At 41.8% G+C, this 26,566-nt stretch overlaps 1 protein-coding gene across 1 annotated transcript; it reads left to right on the top strand.

The window, feature by feature from the left end:
* Positions 1-725: 725 nt before the first annotated feature.
* LOC123879309 (mucin-2-like) lies at positions 726-26,054 on the top strand. The gene is made up of 15 exons (XM_045926953.1): positions 726-876; positions 1,904-2,125; positions 2,408-2,466; positions 2,754-2,910; positions 3,324-3,542; positions 4,742-4,960; positions 6,280-6,498; positions 7,010-7,228; positions 8,579-8,797; positions 10,795-11,016; positions 12,156-12,460; positions 13,711-13,945; positions 15,032-15,661; positions 16,719-24,044; positions 25,921-26,054. Exons 1-15 carry the CDS (start codon positions 726-728, stop codon positions 26,052-26,054), a joined length of 10,536 nt encoding a protein of 3,511 aa, XP_045782909.1.
* Positions 26,055-26,566: the final 512 nt, after the last annotated feature.

The following is a 26,566-nucleotide window of genomic DNA, read 5'->3' as shown; positions in this document are numbered from 1 at the left end:
TCTTTTTGGGTCGGGGGTTAAACACCGACTTCAATAACCAGAAACAAAAGTAAAAATAATTTAATTTATACATAACTGAATATATTATGTATTACAAGAATTAATGTACTTCTATAATAACATTTTTTGTAGTCGGTGTCAATAATTAGAAGCAGAGTAGAAGGTTACTCTGCATATTGTTTGTGACTCCATATTTTGAAGTCGGTTAAAAATAACTATCTCCGACACTATTTAATGTGATTTTCACCAACTTCAATCAATTAATCATTTTATCTTCAATTATTTTCAGTATTCTAGTCTTCACTTATTAAGTAGGGGTCAGTTATTTTGCGAAGGGGTCACTTATTTTATGTAGGGGTCATTTATTTTGTGAAGGGGTCATTTATTTTGTGTAGGGTTCCACCTATTTTCCGTAGGGGTCAGCTATTCGAAAAGAGGTCTCTTATTTTGATAAGGGGTCCCTTATTTTTTATATTGGTTCACTTATTTCCAGTAGGGGTCGACTAGAATATGACTATAACTCACTTTAAATACTTAAAGGTCACCTATTTTGACTAGGGTCATGCTTTAAAAAGGGGTCAAATTTCCTTTGAATAGGTAATAGTCTGAGAACGGAGGTTTCCATCAACTTCAATTAATCAATCAATCAATTAGAAATTTCAGGGGTTGTCAAGCCCGTGATGGAAAAAATCGGTGGGCTCTTCCATGGAATGGGAAAAAATGTCATGAATTTTTTCAACAAAAAAAACGATGACAAGAATTCTAACAGCAAACATAATCAGTACTCTGGCAATACTGGCGATCAGCAATGGAGTACCGACTCAGATGTCAGCGACAACTCGGAAAGTGTTAGCAATAGCTACGGTTATACTAAAGGTAATAATTATTGACGTATTAACAATAATGGGGGCTTCTTATTTGAGTAGGGGTCCACTTATTTAAAGGAAGGTTCCATTATTTTAAGAAGGGGTCACTTATTTTGAGAAGGGAGGCACTTATATTGAGAAGGGGAGCACTTATATTGAGAAGGGGTCACTTATTTTGCGAGGGGGTCACTTATTTTGAGAAGGAGGCACTTATTTTGAGAAGGAGGGCACTTATATTGAGAAGGGGGTCACTTATATTGTGAGGGGGTCACTTATTTTGAGAAGGGGGTCACTTATTTTGCGAGGGGGTCACTTATTTTGAGAAGGGGACACTTATTTTGAGAAGGAGGGCACTTATTTTGAGAAGGGGGCACTTATTTTGAGAAGGGGTCTTTTATTTTTTAATAAAGTTTTGTGTCGTCATGGAGGTAACATGCATAATTTTCGACTATTGTGTGTCAAATGAAAGTGCGACAAGCCGGTTATTGTGAGTTGTAGAAAAAATAATTATTTAAGCCCTTAAATAAATAAAGGAGAAAAAAAAAACTCTTAATATAATTCATTAAAATATGTATATTTCTAACTTGTTTTAAACAACGTTGATAGTTAGATCAATTGTCACTGTTAACGATGGAAATACACGTATATATAGATAGAACCACAGACAGACAGACAACAAAGTGATCCTGTAAGGGTTCCGTTTTTAGGGTTCCGTACCTCAAAAGGAAAAATGGAAAAACCCTTTAAATTTTCAAAGAAAGATAACTGTACCAAGTGGGGTATCATATAAAAGGGCTTTACCCGAACATTCTAAAACAGATTTTTATTTATTTTTATGCATAATAGTTTTTGATTTATCGTGCAAAATGACAAAAAAAAATACTCGTGTTTATTATCTTATTTCTGTGGCACCAAATAAAGTGTTTCTTTCTTTCTCTTTCGAAAAAAAAGACTGAATAACTGAATGATCCCAAGATAATCTACCTTCTGTTGGTGTTCCTTATAATAATTTTATCGATTTATCTTTCTTTACACAGGCAGTGGCGGCGACTACATCAAAGCAGACGACGGCAGTCGGTCTTACAACGACAGATACGAAAACTCCGCTGGTGCCAACACCCGTGCGCAGGATTCCCACAGCAACCGTGAGGAATCCTCCCAAAAATTCAACAATGGCAAGAACAAGGGCCAACGCTGGTCGATGTCAGATGTTGGCTCTGATGCTGCCAGCTCCGATGATGCACACACTGCCTCATCAGGTAAACCAGCACCTTCCATAGCCCCACCAGCATGCCTTGTCCCTTAAGTCTTTCTCCCCTTTATCGAACTCAAGCTTGGCTCTGATACTGCCAGCTCCAATGATACATGCACTGCCTCATCAAGTAAACCTCCACCTTCCATAGCCCCATCAGATCGGTGATATGGACTGAATCGTGGAAGAGCCCACCGGTTTGCTCTAGACGTGTTTCCCAGGAGCGCTTTCTTGGCTCCCTACAAGTTGTTTATATCATTCCTTGTCCCTTAAGTCTTTCTCCCTTTAGCGATCTCAAGCTTGGATCTGATGCTGCCAGCTCCAATGATGCATACTCTGCCTCATCAGGTAAACCTCCACCTTCCATGGCTCCATCAGGTCGGTTATATGGCACGAATCGCGGAAGAGCCTACCGGTTTGCTCTAGGCGTGTTTCCCAGGAGCGCTTTCTTGACTCCCTACAAGTTGCTTATCCCCTTTCTCCCCTTTATCGATCTCAAGCTTGGTTCTGATGCTGCCAGCTCCAATGATGGATACACTGCCTCATCAGGTATAACCTCTCATGGCTCCACCAAGTTGGTTATATAGGCTGAATTGTGGAAGAGCCCACCGGTTTGCTCTAGCCGTGTTCCCCAGGAGCGCTTTCTGGGCTCCCTACAAGTTGTTTATATCATTCCTTGTCCCTTAAGTCTTTCTCCGTTTACCGATCTCAAGCTTGGCTCTAATGCTGCCAACTCCAATGATGCATACACTGCCTCATCAGGTAAACCTCCACCTTCCATAGCCCCATCAGGTCGGTGATATGGGGCGAATCGAGGGAGAACCCACCGGTTTGCTCTAGGCGTGTTTCCCAGGAGCGCTTTCTTGACTCCCTAAAAGTTGTTTATATCCTTGTCCCTTAAGTCTTTGTCTTTTAGCGATCTTAAGCTTGGCTCTGATGCTACCAGCTCCAATTATACATACACTGCCTCATCAGGTAAACCCCCATCTCTCCTCCTCTTTTTCAGAAAAAATCTGAGTTCACGAATATAAATGTATGCAACATTAAAATATATCAAGCAACAGAAAAACACTTTTACTATAATATTTCAGCGTGTATTAAGACGATCGTAGTCAATTTTGCACTCATTTGCTTATTTGAACCAGAGTACAGCTACGCTTCTATTGCAAACCTAACGGCACTTCACAACTTTTCTATTGTTGTAGGAAACCAGCAGTACTATGAAGGAGTTGATGGCACGATCAGATACTTTAAGGATTATAAGGATATTGACAATTCTAAAAAGAGAGCTTCTAAATCCAATAGAAACCACAATGAAAATGTCGAAGAAATCAGCAATGGCAAGAATAAGGCCCAACGAAAGACGCTTGTAGACTCACAATCGGATGCTATGAGCTCTGTTGATCGACAGAAGTACTCAGAAGGTAAGGACGAAAGATATTTCATAGTATGTCCCACAAAATTGCTTACTTCCTTAGATGAGGAATCTTTTTATTAACCGACTTCCAAAAAGGAGGAGGATCTTAATTCGTCGGAATCCTTTTTTTTTTGTATGCTCCCCGATTACTCAAAGACCCCTGGACCGATTTGGAAATTCTTTTTTTGTTTGAAAGGGTAAACTGTGCAGGTGGTCCCATATAAATTTGGTGAAGATCTGATGAATATCTTCGGATATGGCGAACAGAACTCCACAATGGATAGGAGCAAATTGCTCGCGATCAGTGTAATAGCTTAGTAAACAGTAGGGTTTTAACTGGGCATAGCATATTATAGTACAGTGGGGCCACTAAAAATTGTGAAAAAAAAATTTCAAAAGAAAAATAAAACCGATTTCAAAAACCACAAGCACTAAAAAGTTAAAAATATTTTTTGTTTAGCTACACGTGTAATGTACCTAGGTATGAAGTCGAGCGAGCATAATTTTAAAACAAAATTAGAAATCCAAGAGTGAAGCTCGCCGGGCTACTTTTATCCCGGAATACCAAAGAGTTCCCACGGGATTTCGGAAAACCTAATTCCACGCGGACGAAGTCGCGGGCGTCAGCTAGTATTACAATAAAACTTAAAGCTAGCCTTATCTAATTTATACAAATCATGCCCGCGTGGAATGGTGCCAAGAATACTGGCTGCATTTCCGCGCTGGACAGCCAGACTGATCCGTTGCGCAAAAAGTTTGCCAGCCCTTCTGTCACCCGATGAGGCTATTAACAGGGCTCTCTCCGTCACTTACTCCATACAATCGTAGTCCCAATATCATTTGAATATTAAGCAACCAAAGTCCATGATATTTTGCAGACATATTCTAGAAACTAATATCTGTGCCTGTGGTGATTTAGATTTTTCTAAAAATATGTAGTTTTAAAATTACAGGGGCTCAAAGATTTGTATGTGAATTTTTAAGACCGCGTAACTTTGAAACCGAATATTTTAACGGAAATCTGGAAAACCACAGACATAGATATTAATTACCTAGTTCCTGGAACGTTTTTACAAAATTGCATTGAGTACGATTGGTTAGTATTCCAATGAGAGACGAACTAAGTTTGTATGGATCGAGTGACGGAGAGACCCCTCTTAAGTATTGTATCACGGGGTTCACTGAAGATTATTTCATTTGTTTTAGGAGATGAGTATTCATACCAAGGAGCTAATGGACAGACGATATACACAAAGAAGTATGAAAATGCCGACAACTCTAAACAGAGAGATTCAAAGTCAGACAGCAACCGCAACGAATATTCCGAAAAAGTCACCAACGGCAAGAACAAAATCCAGCGTAAGACAGTCTCAGACACAAATTCGGATGCATCAGAATCTAATGCTCAAGAGAAGTACTCAAAAGGTAAGGACGAAAGATTATTATTTTTTAGGGTTCCGTACCTCAAAAGGGAAAACGGAACCCTTATAGGATCACTTTGTTGTCTGTCTGTCTGTCTGTGTCTGTCAAGAAACCTATAGGGTACTTCCTGTCGACCTACATGGCAGGTAGGTAGGTCTTATAGCACAGGTACAGGAATAAATCTGAAAACCGCGAATTTGTGGTTACATCATTAAAAAAAAATTAAAATGTGTTTCAATTTTCCCCGTAAGATAATTATACCAAGTGGGGTATCATATGGATAGGGCATTACCTGTAAACCTAAAACAGATTTTTATTTATTTTTATGTATAATAGTTTTTGATTTATCGTGCAAAATGTTGGAAAAAATACCCGAGTACGGAACCCTCAGTGCGCGAGTCTGACTCGCACTTAGCCGGTTTTTTTCTTACCATAAAGCTCCAATCATGGCAGCTTTATTGCTACTACCATCTAGGCTACGGGCTACTAAGTAATATTATTCTAGCTTAAACTTCTACTTTTAAATCACACTATCACATCACACTTCACACTAATATTATAAAGGAGAAAGTTTGTGTGTATGTGTGTGTGTGTGTGTGTATGTTTGTTACTCCTTCACGCAAAAACTACAAGACGGATTTGGCTGAAATTTGGAATGGAGTTAGATAATATCCATAGCACATAGGCTACTTTTATCCCGGAAAATCAAAGAGTTCCCACGGGATTTCGAAAAACCTAAATCCATGCGAAGTCGCGGGCATCGGCTATTAATTTCTAAATCTAATTTACAGTTCAATAACTGTCCTTAGTTTATTCTAATCACTTACGGAGGACGAAAGATAGGTCAAAGCATGTACTCCAAAATTGCTTCCTTCGTATGAGGAAGCTTTTTAGGGTTGCGTACCCAATGGGTAAGAACGGAGCCCTTAGTCCCAGACCATCTTCATCTAAGTTTCCCTCTTTCCATGATCAACCCATTTCCGCCCCACTATTGAGTACGGGTCTGTTCTTAGAATGAAAAGGGTTTAGGCCATAGTCTGCCACGCTGGCCCATTGCGGATTGGCAGACTTCACACACCTTTGAGAACATGCAGAACTCTTAGGCATGCAGGTTTCCTCACGATGTTTTCCTTCACCGTTAAAGCAATTGATATTTAATTGCTTAAAACGCACATAACTGAAAAGTTAGTGGTGCGTGCCCGGGATCGAACCTCCGACCTCCGATTAGGAGGCGGACGTTCTAACCACTAGGCTATCACAACTTTTTTCATAGCACGCTGTATTTCAATGAAATTCACTTAAGATTTTTTTATTTGTTTCAGGAAACTCCCAACAATACCAAGGACCTGATGGCCAGCAAATATACTCAAACAAGTATGAGGAAGTGGACAATGCTGAATACAGTGACTCGAACTCCAACAGTAACCACAATTCAAATGTCGAAGTAATAAACAGTGGTAACAGCAAGGCCCAACGCGAGACGGTGTCGGATACAAAATCTGATTCTTCAGACTCTGGCGATCACCAGAGTTACTCAATAGGTAAGAATGAGAGTCGAAAGACAGAATCCATACTAGTAATATTATAAATGCGAAAGTGTGTCTGTCTGTCTGTCTGCTACCTTTTCACGGCCCAACAGTATAACCGATTCTGATAAAATTTGGCACAGAGTTAGCTTATATCCCGGGTATGGACATAGGCTACTTTTTATCCTGGAAAATCAAAGAGCTCCCACGGGATTCCTAAAGATCCATCCGCTTAACCAATTTGTATGATATTTGGTACCGAGGTAGCTTGCGTCCCTGTAATTGACATTGGCAACTTTTTATCCCGGAAAATCAAACAGTTCCTACGGGATTCTTAAAGACCTACATCCACGCGGACGAGGTTGCGGGCATCCTCTAGTAAAGAATATGCCAAACTAGGGGCCTCATGAAAAAGCTTTGAGTCATTAACGGGGCTATGGAGAGAGCTTTCGGAATTCAGTCCGCTCCTCAACCGTTGAGCTATCGAGGCTCTTCGCGAGGTTTACAAGCTTTTTTTTTGTTTCAGGAGATGAGTATTCATACCAAGGACTCAATGGACAGAAGATTTACACAAAGAAGTATGAAAATGTCGACAATTCTAAAACCAGGACATCAAATTCTGACAGCGACCGACAAGCGTATGATGAAATAGTCACCGATGGCAAGAATACCGTTCAAAAGAAGACACTATCAGAGACAAAATCGGAAGGTTCAAAAACTAATGATCAACAAAAGTACTCAAAAGGTAAGAACCATCGATGTATATGGATTAGCCTTTCCCATACAATTCCGTCCGCAAAAATACGCTTGAATCTTACGTCATCGTCATTGACAAAGTCAAGAGACTTTTGCAATTTCTCTTGACTTTATGAGCGCGTTTTTTATCTTCGAAGGGCCCATCCAACAAGAACGAAAGATTTGTCAAAGCACGTCATACTAATCACCTCATCATAAATTATCAGCCGAGAGACGTTTACTACTGGAGAACAGTCTCTATACTCTTCTTCTGCTACTTCTTTATTTCTGGGCTGGTTTGCCCACTTAAACGTTTCCGTCTGTTGTGCGTGCGTTGCCCCTCCCCGCCGAAGTCTTCACTCCAGCCATCCAAGCTTACTCCACAAGCCGAGTAGACCGCCCAGGTTGCCGAGGGCTTCATGAAGTGAGGCTGGGGATCCCTGATGGCGTTCTCGTTGTTCTGCCACGCCGGTGCAGTCTAGGAGCACGTGCGTCGGTGTTTCATCGACTTCCATGCAGGCCCTGCACAGAAGATTGTCGGTGACAACTATAACGAAAAGGTGTTTGTTTAGTGGGCTATGCCCTGTTATGACTCCGACCACCTTCCTAAGTTTGTCTCAGGTCTCTATATACTCTCTGTAGGGCCTTCCACACGGTCTTTCGCCTCCTGTATCCAGCGACTCCCGTTTGATGTCGTCTGTCAACCTAGTGGGGAGGTCTTCCAATGCTGCGCTTTCCGGTTCAAGGTCGGCATTCTACCATCTGGGACCCCAAAGTCTATCCGTTTTCCGAACTATGTGCCATAAGAAAGCTCAAAATCACTCATTGGGCGGTGGAGAGAGCTATGCGTTTCTCAACGTGATTCACAGACGTGACGTCAACAGAAATAAGGCCATCGTAGAAGAGTAACTAACATACATAGCTCAACGGGTTGCAAAGCTGAAGTGGCAATAGGTAGGAGTCAGGACATACTTATCAACATGTCATAATTGCCGAGGAGTTAACAATGGTAGTAAATCCTTGGCAAATGATCTGTGAAGTAGCCTTAAAGCCTTAAGGATGATTTCTCCGTGAAGAACCTTTTGATATATGATGGAACTCCTCAAAAAAATGAAGTTCTACAGCTTGAATTGAGGGTGACTTGAGAACTAAACCATCTATTAATATTTTGGCTAAATACTTGGTTGACTATATCCATCAAGATTTTCTTGATGGATATAGTCATATCCATCAAGAAAATCTTTTTCCTTTTTCAATAGCATGCTAATGGAGGGTAGAATAAGGTCAAACCACTCCTCAGAACACTCGGATCCGTTATAAAGGCGAGAGTTTACGTCTCTAAAAGATTTCTTTGTTTCAGGAAACACCCAACAATACCAAGGGGAAGATGGTGAGGTCATATACTCAACTAACTATGAAAACGTCGACGATTCTAGTAACAGCGTTGCGAGTTCCAACAGCGACCGCAATGAAAACGTCGAGCAATACAACAACGGCAGGACAAAGGGCTACCGAAAGGCACTATCAGATAAAACTTCGGACTCTTCCAGTTCTAATGATCAGAAGAGCTATTCAAAAGGTAAGAAAGACAGTCTTCCACCAGTGTGTCCTTTCCGTCCTTATTTACCTACTAGCCGATGCCCGCGACTTCGCCCGCGTAGACTTAGGTTTCTTGAAATCCCGTGGGAACTCTTTGATTTTTCGGGATAAAAAGTAGCCTATGTGCTAATCCAGGAGATTATCTATCTCCATTCTAAATTTCAGCCAAATCCGTCCAGTAGTTTTTGCGTGAAGGAGTAACAAACATACACACACACACACACACACACACAAACTTTCGCCTTTATAATATTAGTGTGATGGTGCTGAAACGTGAACACTGACAAAGGGCCTTGTTCATAAATTCAAAGTAGCTCAGCGAGCTATGGAGAGGGCTATGTTAGGAGTTTCCCTGAGGGGTAAGATCCGAAATGAGGAGATCCGCAGGAGAACCAAGGTCACTGACATAGCCCAAACTATTAGCAAGCTGAAGTGGCAGTGGGCAGGTCACGCCTGTCGTAGAGGCGATGGCCGTTGGAGCCGGAAAGTCTTTGAGTGGTGACCGCGTAGTGTGGGACGCCCTCCAGCACGATGGACCGGCGATATAAAGCGGCTGGCGGGAAGTGGCTGGATGAGGAAGGCTGAGGACCGGGTGTGGTGGCGCTCTATAGGGAAGGTCTATGTCCAACAGTGGACGTCCACAGGCTGTTGATGATGATGATTAAGAAAGAAAGATGGGCCAGTACATATTCTATCATCTTCGTTGTTGTCTTCATCAACAAATAGATGGCTACTGCTGGTCTCTTGCTTTTCCTTGCGTCTTGGCTGCATTGTTGTTGTCGGTTGTACCCCTTTTTTAGGGTTCCGTACCTCAAAAGGAAATACGGAACCCCTATAGGATCACTTTGTTGTCTGTCTGTCTGTTCGTTCGTCCGTCGTGTCTGTCAAGAAAACCTGTCAATCTGTCAAGACTCGCGCACTGAGGGTTCCGTACTCGGGTAATTTTTCCGACATTTTGCACAACAAATCACAAACTATCATGCCTAAAAATAAATAAAAATCTGTTTTAGAATATACAGGTAAATCCCTTTCATATGATACCCCACTTGGTATAGTTATCTTATTTTGAAAATTGAAACACATTTTAATTTTTTTTAATAACCTACCTAACCATAAACTTACGGTTTTCAGATTTATTCCTTTACTTGTGCTATATTAAGACCAACCTACCCTGCCATATTTCATGATTAAGTCAATGGGAAATATCCTTTAGGTTTTCTTGACAGACACGACGAACGGACAGACAAACAGACAGACAACAAAGTGATCTTATAAGGGTTATATATATTGTTATTTTTCTTCACTTACTTAGTACCTAATTTTGTAAATCAGGAGGTGGGCGTTAACAACTGCAACACAGTTTTGTAACTATCGCAGTTGTAACCGTACTTTACTGGCAATTTAAAGAGTTATAAATAAAGATTTTTTCATTTCATTTTCATCCTATAAGGGTTCCGTATTTCCTTTTAAGGTGCGGAACCCCAAAAAACACATCTATACTAATATTATAAAGAGGAAACCTTTGTATTTTTGTATTTTTGTATGTTTGTATTGAATAGGCTCAAAACTACTGGACCGATTTCAAAATTTCTTTTACCATTACTTAGAGGGATTCTTCCGAATCCGTATAGGCTATATTTTATCCCGGAAAATAGATAGGGTTTTTCGTGGTAGTGTCCACGCGTGCGAAGCCGGGGCGGGTCGCTAGTCACACTAATATTATAAAGGCGAAAGTTTGTATGTGTGTGTGTGTGTGTGTGTGTGTGTGTGTGTATGTTTGTTACTTATTCACGCAAAAACTACTGGACGGATTTGGCTGAAATTCGGAATGGAGATAGATAATACCCTGGATTAGCACATAGGCTACTTTTTATCCCGGAAAACCAAAGAGTTCCCGCGGGATTTTGACAAACGTAAATCCACGCGAACGAAGTCGCGGGCATCAGCTAGTACGTAATAAATTTGTAATGTATACAGGAGACCGGCAACAATACGTTGGAGCTGATGGCCAGACGAGATACTCAGGGAACTACGAAGACATGAAGAGTTCTAGCAACAACGCGAAGGCTTCCGACAGCAACAGGAATGAGAACTCCGGTGTAGTGGACGATGGAAAAGGTGGCACCAATCAGTGGAGCTCGGTGTCTGATGAAAAGTCTTCCTCCTCCAGCTCAAATGATAACTACAGCTACTCATCAGGTAAATGTACAAGTGATAACTCAAAATTTATAACACCCCCGACAAGTGAAGGTTAAATTCAAATTCAAATTCAAAATATTATTTTTATTCAATTAGACTTTTACAAGTTCTTTTGAATCGTCAAAAGCATCTACCACTGGTTCGGAATGCCTTTCCTACCGAGAAGAACCAGCAAGAAACTCTTTTCAAAGATTTGATATACAATATTATGCCATGTATAAAAGCAATTGAAGTCCTGCGCATTGCTGGAGCGAATTGCAGGTCTGATCCACGCTTTTTTTATCATTTACATAATCTTCGATAGTATATATAATATGCTTTTCTCAGGAGCATATTTTTAATAGATTTTTTGAACCTGTGTAAAGGCAAGTCCAAAATTGGCTGAGGAATTTTGTTATAAAAGATTATACCCATTCCCACAAATGACTTTTGGACCTTCCTGAGGCGGAGCGTAGGAGTCGCAAGCCTGTTACGGTGTCTAGTCAGCCTGTTGTGTAGATCGCCAACTCTCTTGTAACTAAGCATATTTTGTCTTACAAAAATTATGTTACAGTAACTAGAAAAGGGCTGATAACTTTCAAACGGCTGAACCGATTTTCTTGGATGATAGCTAAGAACACTCCCGATCAAGCCACCTTTCAAACAAAAAAAAACTAAATTAAAATCAGTTCATTAGTTTAGGAGCTACGATGCCACAGACAGATTTTACAGTAATTAGATAAGGCTAGTTTTAAGATTTATTGTACTATTTTTAACCCCCGACCCAAAAAGAGGGGTGTTATATGTTTGCATTAAGCATTGCATTGTAAGGTCTACATCTGCTGAGGATGTTTGCTGCTTTAATTGCAAAGCAATTAGACATTGTAAGGTCTACATCTCCTGAGGATGCTCCGGTGTCGCGGCGAAACGCGCGTCGAGTGGTGTTGGGATTTGTGTGGTGCTGCGTACCATACAGATATCTTTGGTTTGGCGGCAAATTAAGCTTTTGGTTCCTTGTATATCATGGAATTCTGCAAAATAACGCCTGCTTCTATAATACATTTAAACGTCTTCGATAAAACGATTTCGACCATCAAAAGGAGTACAATTGTACCTACTTTGAATAAATGATTTTGACTTTGACTTCGTCGTTATTACAGGATCTACAAACGAAAACTTCCGACCCCTCCCAGCAATTCTACCGGTGCCAACAAAACCAAGCTTCAGACCTCTACCTGAAGTTCTACCGGTGCCAATAAAGCCAAATTTCAGACCGCTTCCTGAAATTCTACCGGTCGCCCAACCGCACGTTTACTACCCACACCATAAACACCACCAACACCATCGGAAGCCGCACTACCGCCATCAATACCAATCCCCCATAATATACCCCGTGCCGCGGATCGAAGAAGAGGTCTACTATACTGAACCACAGATAGCATATGGACCACGTTACATACCGCAGGTATCACGCTTTCACACTAATATTATAAAGGCGAAAGGATGTGTGTATGTATGTGTGTGTGTGTGTGTATGTTTGTTACACCTTCACGCAAAAACTACTGGACGGATTGGGCTGAAAAGAATGAAGATAGATTATACCCTGGATTAGCACATAGGCTACTTTTTATCCCGCAAAATCATAAAGTTCCCACAGGATTTCAAAAAAACCTACATCCACGCGAACGAAGTCGCGGGCATCAGCTAGTGATGTATACCACACAGTACCTTCCAAATAGGCTTACGGCGGTATTCATAATCATTACCTCCCATCCACACACTGCCCGTGTGGCATGGGAAGGAGCGAGGAACGGAGGCAGAGATGTAGTGTGGCCGCGTTACTCGCATGTTCCACGTTCACGCCCATCGCTCAATATTTTGTCGGTAAGTATGCAATAGCGCACAGTTTCGACGTCCACCGCATTGCAAAGGCAAGCGACCTAGTGCGGCGGCGTCGCGATTAATTGCGCGAGTAGAGCAGTGTGTGGACGGGGGGTTACTATGAGGTCTCACAGTGCGCTCGAGCGCATAGTGTAGGTTCCACCAATCAGTTCTTTAGGTTCCGTACCTCAAAAGGAAAAACGGAACCCTTATAGGATCACTTTGTTGTCTGTCTGTCTATCTGTCTGTCCGTCCGTCCGGTCGTGTCTGTTAAGAAAACCTTTAGGGTACTTCCCGTTGACCTAGAATATATAAAATAGGTACCATAAACTATTGTACACCTTTTGTTTGTCCGATTTTTTAGATTTGAAAGATGATATAGGGGACTTCGTCTGTGGTGGCGTTTGCTGGCGCGCGTGTTGTGTCTTTTTGGAGTGTTTTTTTGTTATAAGTGTGTGTTCTACTGGTGTTTATTGGTGGTGGAACTGACTGGGAAGCGCTCTAAAGGGGCGCCGCGTGTTGGCGGCAGGCGCCGGCACAGACGAAGTCCATACTTATACATATAGTTTCCCTAACTTGTAAATAACTACAAACTTGACATTGGCTAATCAGTGTAAAGCCAGACGAGAGAGAAAAAAAAAAGATGATATAGTGGTGATAATTAATTACGTAAAATTAAAACTAAAGCTACGAGGGTTCCATACGCGCCCTCTTGTCGCCCTTCTGTTGACCATTATCATGAGGAGTAGGTAGGTTTAAGTGCGGAAACCAGCCCAGAGAGAAGAAGAAGAGAAGAAGAAGAGGAGTAGGTACTGATTTTTTTTTTATTCTCAGGTATATGAACCGGATTCATCCGAGGAATTGGGCCCAGTTTTGTTCCCACCAAGGGTCTACGACTCTGACTCTGAGTCTGACGAAGATGATAATTTAGACGCTTACCTCTTACCACAAACAGCACCAAACCGCCCGCTGAACCCAAGACCACATACTTCGAAAAAACCTTCAAGAAAACATCAGAGGCCGAAAGCGCAGAAACGCCCCACTAGAAGACCACAGTACCCTCCATCAGGTATTATCATCACACTAATATTATAAAGGCGAAAGTTTGTATGTGTGTGTGTGTGTGTATGTTTGTTACTCTTTCACGCAATAACTACTGAATGGATTTGGCTGAAATTTGGAATGGAGATAGATAATATCCTGGATTAGCACATAGGCTACTTTTTACTCCGGAAAATCAAAGAGTTCCTACGGGATTTTACAAAACCTAAATCCACGCGGGCGAAGCCGCGAAAACCGAAATCTAGTTATTAATAATTAGCTGATGCCCGCAGCTTTACCCGCGTGGTTTTAGGTTTCTAAAAATCCTGTGGGAACTTTTAATTTCCCAGGATCAAAGTAGCCTATCCGTAATAGCCCGTCCCCGGGATGCAACGTGTTTCTGTACCACGTAAAAACATTTAAACGGATGATCCTTTAAAAATCCCGAGGGATCACCAGGATTTAGGAATGCAATTCCTTACAGCATTGATGCAGATTTTACGACATCGAGCTACATAATACCTACCTTTTGTTTAAGTCTCAAATCCGTCTTCCGTAGATAGTGCCGTACTTAGGTACCCATGTTTTTCGGGGTATTTCTGTTTTTTGAACTTATTAAGGGGCAAGCGACGGGTCTGCCCCCGAAATTCAAATTTTATTTGGTTTTTCGCAATTTGTGAACTAATACGACAAAGTAAGCTTATGGCATTCTAGTCGCGACAGTGGCAGTATCATCTCCACGTGTTTATCTAAAAATCCTTACTTGAAAGGGTCTAGTTTAAGAAATTAGCCCAAGTATCGACTAATTTGTGAGTTATAGTCGATACTTGAGCTAATTTCTTAAGCTGGACCCTTTAAAGTAAAGATTTATATAGGTATAAACATGTGGAGATGATACTGCCATTGTCGCAACTAAAATGCCTTAAGCCTACTTTGTCGTACCTATCAGTTTACAAATTGCGAGAAACCAAATTAAATTTGAATTTCGAGGGCATATCGCATATACCTTAAAACGGACCTAATTGAGTCTAACCACTTCCTTTTTGGAGGTCCGTTTAAAATAAAAGGGATACTTCACATGCTGCTATTACCATTTAGTTATTATAACAAACAGGTCCCATACATGAGCCTCAACCAATACCTGCACATCAAGATAACCCCCCAAGAGGACAAAATTACAACCCTCCAAGGGGAGGATCAGTAACGAACTACGGTAAAACTACGAGTGGAAGCACCTCCTACGATAAAGAACAAAGTTCATCCCAAGACGGCAGCAGCATTTATGATTACAGTAATACTGGAATCTATTATACGCCGGGAGAATATCAGAACTACCCGCAACCACCACAATATGGAAGACCACAGCCCCAACGACCGCCGAAACAGGAAAGACCACAACATTCAAAACCCCCACTACCGGAAGGAGCACAGCCTCCAAAACCCCCTCAACAGAATAAATCCCCACAACCGGAAGAAGCACAGCCTCTAAAACCCCCTCCACAGACAAAATCCCCCCAACCGGAAATTGCACAGCCTCCAAAACCCCCTCAACAGAAAAAATCCCCACAACCGGAAGGACCACAGCCTGCAAAACCCCCTCAACAGAAAAAATCCCCACAACCGGAAGGACCACAGCCTGCAAAACCCCCTCAACAGAAAAAAACCCCACAACCGGAAATTGCACAGCCTCCAAAACCCCCTCAACAGAAAAAATCCCCACAACCGGAAGGACCACAGTCCAAAGGTAGGTAATATTAGTGATTTAAAAAAAATCGAAAAAAATAGCTTGATTGACTTCATATTTACATTACACGTGTAGAAACAAAAATTACTTTTTTACTTTATAGTGTTTGTGGTTTTTGAAGTCGGTTTTTTTCATTCTAATGGTGTGATTCTATTAACGAGAATCTGGCAAATGTTCGACAAAATATATTCAGCTGCTCGTTCGCGAATTATGTTTGGCGCATGTTCGCGCTAACCCGAATGTAAGAAAGAAAGAAAGAAAGAAAATGCATTTATTTGTTGTTGGTAATGTATGTAATTTTACGACATCGAGCTACATAATACCTTTTGTTTAAGTCTCTTAAATGTAGAGTAAAGGATCTAGTAAATGAACAAATTACATGTTTTTACGAATATTAATAGCTGGCATAAAAAACCGGCAGATATACATTTTTTCACACCACTCGCTTGACAATGCGTTATTACAGACCTGATAACTAAAGGTCGAGTACGTCATATCATTCGTATGACATAGCCGGGTTGTAATGTTGAACTAAAATCCATTACGTCTTAAGGGGGAAGCGACCAGCCTGCCCGCGAAATTCAAATTTAATTTGGTTTTTCGCAATTTGTAAACTAATACGACAACGTAGGCTTAGCAGAAAAACTTCGAAAACTATAAATACTCAAAGTGTAATAAACGATTTGCTCCTAGAAATTTATAAAGACAGATAGGTAGGTAACGATTTAAAAGCATACGAAGATTTTGATTTTATTGTCTCGTTAGGTCTGAAAATTAGAGTATTGAACGCGGGGGTAATGTTGTCTTATTCTTGGGCGCCCTTAAACCCCGCATTTCACTCAGGATTCTAGATACAACATCCTCGCTACGCTCGGGAGTTACTCTAAACCCCTCGTTACGCTTGGAATCTACAAAACCCTCGGATAACCTTGAACCTGTTTTTTGCGTAGGTTTTCGCGATCGTTAGTCGTTATATGCTCAAATGCCCATCTTCCATTTCCAAATTAGCAATACTAAAATGTCCCAATTTTATAATTTTATTTAATTAATTTTAAAGGATCACCGGGCCCTACAAAAACTGGAAAATCGACAACGAGCTACACAAAATCTGGCTCCGGAGTCAATACTTACGAAAATACCCAATCATCAAAGGACACTGGCAAACAGGCCTATGAACAAACTGAGAGTGGATCCAGAACTAACACAGGATCACAAGTCACAACGCCAAAACAGGCAGCAAAGCCAAAAGAACCAATACACAACACACCTAAAGGACCACCAAGCTCTTTACCAAAAGAACCATCAAGCCCTAAACCAAAATCACAACCGGGCCCTACAAAAACTGGAGAATCGACAACGAGCTATACAAAATCTGGCTCCGGAGTCAATACTTACGAAAATACCCAAAAATCAAAGGAGACTGGGAAACAGGCCTATGAACAAACTGAGAGTGGATCCAGAACTAACACAGGATCACAAGTCACTACGCCAAAACAACCAGCAAAGCCAAAAGAACCAATACACAACACACCTAAAAGACCACCAAGCTCATTACCAAAAGAACCATCAAGCCCTAAACCAAAATCACAACCGGGCTCTACAAAAACTGGGGAATCGACAACGAGCTATACAAAATCTGGCTCTGGAGTCAATACTTACGAAAATACCCAAAAATCAAAGGAGACTGGCAAAGAGGCCTATGAACAAACTGAGAGTGGATCCAGAACTAACACAGGATCACAAGTCACTACGCCAAAACAGCCAGCAAAGCCAAAAGAACCAATACACAACACACCTAAAAGACCATCAAGCTCTTTACCAAAAGAATCAGCAAGCCCTAAACCAAAATCACAACCGGGCTCTACAAAAACTGGGGAATCGACAACGAGCTATACAAAATCTGGCTCTGGAGTCAATACTTACGAAAATACCCAAAAATCAAAGGAGACTGGCAAACAGGCCTATGAACAAACTGAGAGTGGATCCAGAACTAACACAGGATCACAAGTCACTACGCCAAAACAACCAGCAAAGCCAAAAGAACCAATACACAACACACCTAAAAGACCACCAAGCTCTTTACCAAAAGAACCATCAAGCCCTAAACCAAAATCACAACCGGGCTCTACAAAAACTGGGGAATCGACAACGAGCTATACAAAATCTGGCTCTGGAGTCAATACTTACGAAAATACCCAAAAATCAAAGGAGACTGGCAAACAGGCCTATGAACAAACTGAGAGTGGATCCAGAACTAACACAGGATCACAAGTCACTACGCCAAAACAACCAGCAAAGCCAAAAGAACCAATACACAACACACCTAAAAGACCACCAAGCTCATTACCAAAAGAACCATCAAGCCCTAAACCAAAATCACAACCGGGCTCTACAAAAACTGGGGAATCGACAACGAGCTATACAAAATCTGGCTCTGGAGTCAATACTTACGAAAATACCCAAAAATCAAAGGAGACTGGCAAAGAGGCCTATGAACAAACTGAGAGTGGATCCAGAACTAACACAGGATCACAAGTCACTACGCCAAAACAGCCAGCAAAGCCAAAAGAACCAATACACAACACACCTAAAAGACCATCAAGCTCTTTACCAAAAGAATCAGCAAGCCCTAAACCAAAATCACAACCGGGCTCTACAAAAACTGGGGAATCGACAACGAGCTATACAAAATCTGGCTCTGGAGTCAATACTTACGAAAATACCCAAAAATCAAAGGAGACTGGCAAACAGGCCTATGAACAAACTGAGAGTGGATCCAGAACTAACACAGGATCACAAGTCACTACGCCAAAACAACCAGCAAAGCCAAAAGAACCAATACACAACACACCTAAAAGACCACCAAGCTCTTTACCAAAAGAACCATCAAGCCCTAAACCAAAATCACAACCGGGCTCTACAAAAACTGGGGAATCGACAACGAGCTATACAAAATCTGGCTCTGGAGTCAATACTTACGAAAATACCCAAAAATCAAAGGAGACTGGCAAACAGGCCTATGAACAAACTGAGAGTGGATCCAGAACTAACACAGAATCACAAGTCACTACGCCAAAACAGCCAGCAAAGCCAAAAGAACCAATACACAACACACCTAAAAGATCACCAAGCTCTTTACCAAAAGAACCATCAAGCCCTAAACCAAAATCACAACCGGGCTCTACAAAAACTGGGGAATCGACAACGAGCTATACAAAATCTGGCTCCGGAGTCAATACTTACGAAAATACCCAAAAATCAAAGGAGACTGGCAAACAGGCCTATGAACAAACTGAGAGTGGATCCAGAACTAACACAGGATCACAAGTCACTACGCCAAAACAGCCAGCAAAGCCAAAAGAACCAATACACAACACACCTAAAAGATCACCAAGCTCTTTACCAAAAGAACCATCAAGCCCTAAACCAAAATCACAACCGGGCCCTACAAAAACTGGAGAATCGACAACGAGCTATACAAAATCTGGCTCCGGAGTAAATACTTACGAAAATACCCAAAAATCAAAGGAGACTGGGAAACAGGCCTATAGTCAAACTGAATCCAGAACTAACACAGGATCACAAGTCACTACGCCAAAACAGCCAGCAAAGCCAAAAGAACCAATACACAACACACCTAAAAGATCACCAAGCTCTTTACCAAAAGAACCATCAAGCCCTAAACCAAAATCACAACTGGGCTCTACAAAAACTGGGGAATCGACAACGAGCTATACAAAATCTGGCTCTGGAGTCAATACTTACGAAAATACCCAAAAATCAAAGGAGACTGGCAAACAGGCCTATGAACAAACTGAGAGTGGATCCAGAACTAACACAGGATCACAAGTCACTACACCAAAACAGCCAGCAAAGCCAAAAGAACCAATACACAACACACCTAAAAGACCACCAAGCTCTTTACCAAAAGAACCATCAAGCCCTAAACCAAAATCACAACCGGGCTCTACAAAAACTGGGGAATCGACAACGAGCTATACAAAATCTGGCTCTGGAGTCAATACTTACGAAAATACCCAAAAATCAAAGGAGACTGGCAAACAGGCCTATGAACAAACTGAGAGTGGATCCAGAACTAACACAGGATCACAAGTCACTACACCAAAACAGCCAGCAAAGCCAAAAGAACCAATACACAACACACCTAAAAGATCACCAAGCTCTTTACCAAAAGAACCATCAAGCCCTAAACCAAAATCACAACCGGGCTCTACAAAAACTGGGGAATCGACAACGAGCTATACAAAATCTGGCTCTGGAGTCAATACTTACGAAAATACCCAAAAATCAAAGGAGACTGGCAAACAGGCCTATGAACAAACTGAGAGTGGATCCAGAACTAACACAGGATCACAAGTCACTACACCAAAACAGCCAGCAAAGCCAAAAGAACCAATACACAACACACCTAAAAGATCACCAAGCTCTTTACCAAAAGAACCATCAAGCCCTAAACCAAAATCACAACCGGGCTCTACAAAAACTGGGGAATCGACAACGAGCTATACAAAATCTGGCTCTGGAGTCAATACTTACGAAAATACCCAAAAATCAAAGGAGACTGGCAAACAGGCCTATGAACAAACTGAGAGTGGATCCAGAACTAACACAGGATCACAAGTCACTACGCCAAAACAGCCAGCAAAGCCAAAAGAACCAATACACAACACACCTAAAAGATCACCAAGCTCTTTACCAAAAGAACCATCAAGCCCTAAACCAAAATCACAACCGGGCCCTACAAAAACTGGAGAATCGACAACGAGCTATACAAAATCTGGCTCCGGAGTAAATACTTACGAAAATACCCAAAAATCAAAGGAGACTGGGAAACAGGCCTATAGTCAAACTGAATCCAGAACTAACACAGGATCACAAGTCACTACGCCAAAACAGCCAGCAAAGCCAAAAGAACCAATACACAACACACCTAAAAGATCACCAAGCTCTTTACCAAAAGAACCATCAAGCCCTAAACCAAAATCACAACCGGGCTCTACAAAAACTGGGGAATCGACAACGAGCTATACAAAATCTGGCTCTGGAGTCAATACTTACGAAAATACCCAAAAATCAAAGGAGACTGGCAAACAGGCCTATGAACAAACTGAGAGTGGATCCAGAACTAACACAGGATCACAAGTCACTACACCAAAACAGCCAGCAAAGCCAAAAGAACCAATACACAACACACCTAAAAGACCACCAAGCTCTTTACCAAAAGAACCATCAAGCCCTAAACCAAAATCACAACCGGGCTCTACAAAAACTGGGGAATCGACAACGAGCTATACAAAATCTGGCTCTGGAATCAATACTTACGAAAATACCCAAAAATCAAAGGAGACTGGCAAACAGGCCTATGAACAAACTGAGAGTGGATCCAGAACTAACACAGGATCACAAGTCACTACACCAAAACAGCCAGCAAAGCCAAAAGAACCAATACACAACACACCTAAAAGACCACCAAGCTCTTTACCAAAAGAACCATCAAGCCCTAAACCAAAATCACAACCGGGCTCTACAAAAACTGGGGAATCGACAACGAGCTATACAAAATCTGGCTCTGGAGTCAATACTTACGAAAATACCCAAAAATCAAAGGAGACTGGCAAACAGGCCTATGAACAAACTGAGAGTGGATCCAGAACTAACACAGGATCACAAGTCACTACACCAAAACAGCCAGCAAAGCCAAAAGAACCAATACACAACACACCTAAAAGATCACCAAGCTCTTTACCAAAAGAACCATCAAGCCCTAAACCAAAATCACAACCGGGCTCTACAAAAACTGGGGAATCGACAACGAGCTATACAAAATCTGGCTCTGGAGTCAATACTTACGAAAATACCCAAAAATCAAAGGAGACTGGCAAACAGGCCTATGAACAAACTGAGAGTGGATCCAGAACTAACACAGGATCACAAGTCACTACGCCAAAACAGCCAGCAAAGCCAAAAGAACCAATACACAACACACCTAAAAGATCACCAAGCTCTTTACCAAAAGAACCATCAAGCCCTAAACCAAAATCACAACCGGGCCCTACAAAAACTGGAGAATCGACAACGAGCTATACAAAATCTGGCTCCGGAGTAAATACTTACGAAAATACCCAAAAATCAAAGGAGACTGGCAAACAGGCCTATGAACAAACTGAGAGTGGATCCAGAACTAACACAGGATCACAAGTCACTACACCAAAACAGCCAGCAAAGCCAAAAGAACCACTAAACAACACACCAAAAGGACCACCAAGCTCTTTACCAAAAGAACCATCAAGCTCTAAACCAAAATCACAACCGGGCCCTACAAAAACTGGAGAATCGACAACGAGCTATACAAAATCTGACTCCGGAGTCAATACTTACGAAAATACCCAATCATCAAAGGAGACTGGCAAACAGGCCTATGAACAAACTGAGAGTGGATCCAGAACTAACACAGGATCACAAGTCACTACACCAAAACAGCCAGCAAAGCCAAAAGAACCAATACACAACACACCTAAAAGACCACCAAGCTCTTTACCAAAAGAACCATCAAGCCCTAAACCAAAATCACAACCGGGCTCTACAAAAACTGGGGAATCGACAACGAGCTATACAAAATCTGGCTCTGGAGTCAATACTTACGAAAATACCCAAAAATCAAAGGAGACTGGCAAACAGGCCTATGAACAAACTGAGAGTGGATCCAGAACTAACACAGGATCACAAGTCACTACGCCAAAACAGCCAGCAAAGCCAAAAGAACCAATACACAACACACCTAAAAGACCACCAAGCTCTTTACCAAAAGAACCATCAAGCCCTAAACCAAAATCACAACCGGGCCCTACAAAAACTGGAGAGTCGACAACGAACTATACAAAATCTGGCTCCGGAGTCAATACTTACGAAAATACCCAATCATCAAAGGAGACTGGCAAACAGGCCTATAGTCAAACTGAGAGTGGATCCACAACTAACACTCAAAAAGGAGAGTCATCAGTGACTAAGCCAGAAATTTCACCAAGTACTAAACCAAGCCCTCAAACCCCAAATAACCAGAAACCAGTTCCTAAACCATGCAACCAAAAGCCAGGAGGCCAGAAATCAGTACCTCAACAGCCAAACACCCCGAAACCGGTGCCTCAACAGCCAAACGCCCCGAAACCGGTGCCTCAACAGCCAAACACCCCTAAACCGGTGCCTCAACAGCCAAACATCCCGAAACCGGTGCCTCAACAGCCAAACAACCCGAAACCGGTGCCTCAACAGCCAAATACCCCGAAACCGGTGCCTCAACAGCCAAACACCCCGAAACCGGTGCCTCAACAGCCAAACACCCCGAAACCGGTGCCTCAACAGCCAAACACCCCGAAACCAGTGCCTCAACAGCCAAACACCCCGAAACCGGTGCCTCAACAGCCAAACACCCCGAAACCGGTGCCTCAACAGCCAAACACCCCGAAACCGGTGCCTCAACAGCCAAACAACCCGAAACCGGTGCCTCAACAGCCAAACACCCCGAAACCGGTGCCTCAACAGCCAAACACCCCGAAACCGGTGCCTCAACATCCAAACACCCCGAAACCGGTGCCTCAACAGCCAAACACCCCGAAACCGGTGCCTCAACATCCAAACACCCCGAAACCGGTGCCTCAACAGCCAAACACCCCGAAACCGGTGCCACAACAGCCAAACACCCCGAAACCGGTGCCTCAACAGCCAAACACCCCGAAACCGGTGCCTCAACAGCCAAACAACCCGAAACCGGTGCCTCAACAGCCAAATACCCCGAAACCGGTGCCTCAACATCAAAACACTCCGAAACCGGTGCCTCAACAGCCAAACACCCCGAAACCGGAGCCTCAACAGCCAAACACCCCGAAACCGGTGCCTCAACAGCCAAACACCCCGAAACCGGTGCCTCAACATCCAAACACCCCGAAACCGGTGCCTCAACAGCCAAACACCCCGAAACCGGTGCCTCAACAGCCAAACACCCCGAAACCGGTGCCTCAACAGCCAAACACCCCGAAACCGGTGCCTCAACAGCCAAACAACCCGAAACCGGTGCCTCAACAGCCAAACACCCCGAAACCGGTGCCTCAACAGCCAAACAACCCGAAACCGGTGCCTCAACAGCCAAACACCCCGAAACCGGTGCCTCAACAGCCAAACACCCCGAAACCGGTGCCTCAACAGCCAAACCCCCCGAAACCGGTGCCTCAACTGCCAAACACCCCGAAACCGGTGCCTCAACAGCCAAACACCCCGAAACCGGTGCTTGTCCAGAAACCCAAACCAGCTAAAAAGCCATGCCGGTCAGAAGGTGGATCACCCACTGTGAAATATCCGTCAGTTAGTGGTAAGAAAAACATTTATTTATAACTAGAGGATGCCCACGACTTCATCCGCGTGGATTTAGGTTTTTAAAGATCCCGTGGGACCTGTTTGATTTTCCGGGATAAAATGCCCATGTTAATTACAGGGACGCAAGCTACCTCGGTACCTAATTTCATACAAATCGGTTAAGCAGATGGGTTTTTACTTTTTAGGAATCCCGTGGAAACTCTTTGATTTTCCGGGATAAAAAGTAGCCTAACCCTGTACCTTTCGTCAGAATCGGTTAAACTGTTGGGCCGTTTAATTTGATGTAAGACGTTGACCTGAACCCAAATATTAAATCAGAAATTCAATTAAATTAATTTACAGGAGAGCTCCCATACATGAAAAAGGAGCCGGGAAAAAAAATCTTATGCTAACATGTGGGGCATCATTGCTTCGAACTCATTGAGTTTAAATATATTTTTGAATTTGTTTTTACTTATCTTAACAAGTGTAAATTAAAAATTTATAACACACCCGACAAGTGAAGGTAACAGTAACTAGAAAAAAGCTGATAACTTTCAAACGGCTGAACCGATTTTCTTGGATGATTGCTAAGAACACTCTCGATCAAGACACCTTTCAAACAAAAAAAACTAAATTAAAATCGGTTCATTCGTTTAGGCGCTACGATGCCACAGACAGATACACAGATACACACGTCAAACTTATAACACTTTTTGGGTCGGGGGTTAAAAAATAAGGAAATGGGGGCGGCCAAAATATTCAGTTTTAGACCATTTTCGTGCCGGGGCCTGTCTCAAAAACTAGTTAGAAATATGGATATGGATAGGAATTTCGGTATATTATGCACCATATTTCGGTATATTTGCAGACATATTCTAGAAACTAATATCTGTGTCTGTGGTGTTTTAGATTTTTCTAAAAATATGTAGTTTTAAAATTACAGGGGTTCAAAGATTTGTATGAAAATTTTTAAGACCGCGTAACTTTGAAACCGAATATTTTAACAGAAATCTGGAAAACCACAGACGTAGATATTAGTTTCTAGAATATGTCGGCAAAATTTCATGGACTTTGGTTGCTTAATATTCAAATGAAATTGGAACTACGATTGTATGAAACGAGTGACGGAGAGAGCCCTCTTAACAACAAATACTGAAAACAACAATTTATAAAATAGTTTGTAAAAGTTGTGACCAAAACAAACTTGGATAAGAAGCATCCTATGCCCATACCCGGGATCCTTTTTAACCCCCGACCCAAAAGAGGGGTGTTATAAGTTTGACGTGTGTATCTGTGTGTCTGTGTATTTGTGTATCTGTGTATCTGTCTGTGGCATCATAGCTCCTAAACTAATGAACCGATTTTAATTTAGTTTTTTTTGTTTGAAAGGTGGCTTGATCGAGAGTGTTCTTAGCTATAATCCAAGAAAATCAGTTCAGCCGTTTGAAAGTTATCAGTTCTTTTCTAGTTACTGTAACCTTCACTTGTCGGGGGTGTTATAAATTTTTAATTTCCACTTGTTTATTATATTACTATCCTTTACTATCTCTGTACCTTTCGTCTAAATCCGTAGGATGGATAGGATTTTAAAAATTCTGTGGGAACTCTTTAATTTTTTGGGACCAAAAGGACAAGAGTTAGGAAGTTAGCGGTGTTGCCCCCCGTGCCTCGGTGAGCACGTAAAGCCATCGGTCATGCACCTAATCTCTTTCCGGTCGTGTCGGATTTCCGTCCCATCGGGCTATGGCAGTGAGGGAATGGAGAGTGCACCTGTGTCTATAATATATGCCGCTCAATGGAGATTGACCGCTGTGGCAGAAATGCTGTCGTAAGGACATTATTATTTGTTTCTTTCTATCTTTCTAAGTATATTTTTTATCTGTCGACAGGTCATTACCCGTTCCTGCCAGAAATGTACCCGAATTCGAAAGGAAAGAGCCAAATCTGTATTTGCTTCTCCAGCGTCAAAGACATGCCCTACGAGCTCCAGAAGCGGTTTAGTTATAGGCTTTCAGTAAATTAAATAAATGTTTATTTAGTTTCACGAAATTAAATCAAACGTTTATTTAGTTTCACGAAATTAAATCAAACGTTTATTTAGTTTCACGAAATTAAATCAAACGTTTATTTAGTTTCACGAAATTAAATCAAACGTTTATTTAGTCTCACGAAATTGCGTCAAAATGTAAGACGAAAAACGAATGTAACCATTGTTAATAAATATGTATGTATGTAATTACAGTTATATCGAGCATTATAAAAATCAATTTTATGTAAAAATTAAATTGAAGCAAAAAAATAAATTATCGCATCAATTTTTATTTTGTTTTCTTTAAGAGCCCCGTTCATGGCAGCGACAACTCGTTGCTGGGTACATCTTAAAAAATTTATAACACCACCGGCAAGTGAAGGTTACAGTAACTAGAAAAGAGCTGATAACTTTCAAACGGCTAAACTGATTTTCTTGGATTAAGAACACTCTTGATCAAGCCACCTTTCAAACAAAAAAAAAACTATATTAAAATCGGTTCATTA

The sequence above is a fragment of the Maniola jurtina genome, chromosome 28, assembly GCF_905333055.1.
Source record: "Maniola jurtina chromosome 28, ilManJurt1.1, whole genome shotgun sequence".
Lineage (NCBI taxonomy): Eukaryota > Metazoa > Arthropoda > Insecta > Lepidoptera > Nymphalidae > Maniola > Maniola jurtina.
Note: the sequence above shows the minus strand (reverse complement) of the source record. Positions and strands in the feature narration are given on the sequence as shown.

Coding starts and splice junctions, on each gene's coding strand:
- LOC123879309 (XM_045926953.1), top strand. CDS start 726: ATGAATTTTTTCAACAAAAAAAACGATGACAAGAATTCTAACAGCAAA. Junction 8,798..10,794: donor TCAGAAGAGCTATTCAAAAG/GTAAGAAAGACA, acceptor TAATGTATACAG/GAGACCGGCAACAATACGTT. Junction 24,045..25,920: donor GAAATATCCGTCAGTTAGTG/GTAAGAAAAACA, acceptor ATCTGTCGACAG/GTCATTACCCGTTCCTGCCA.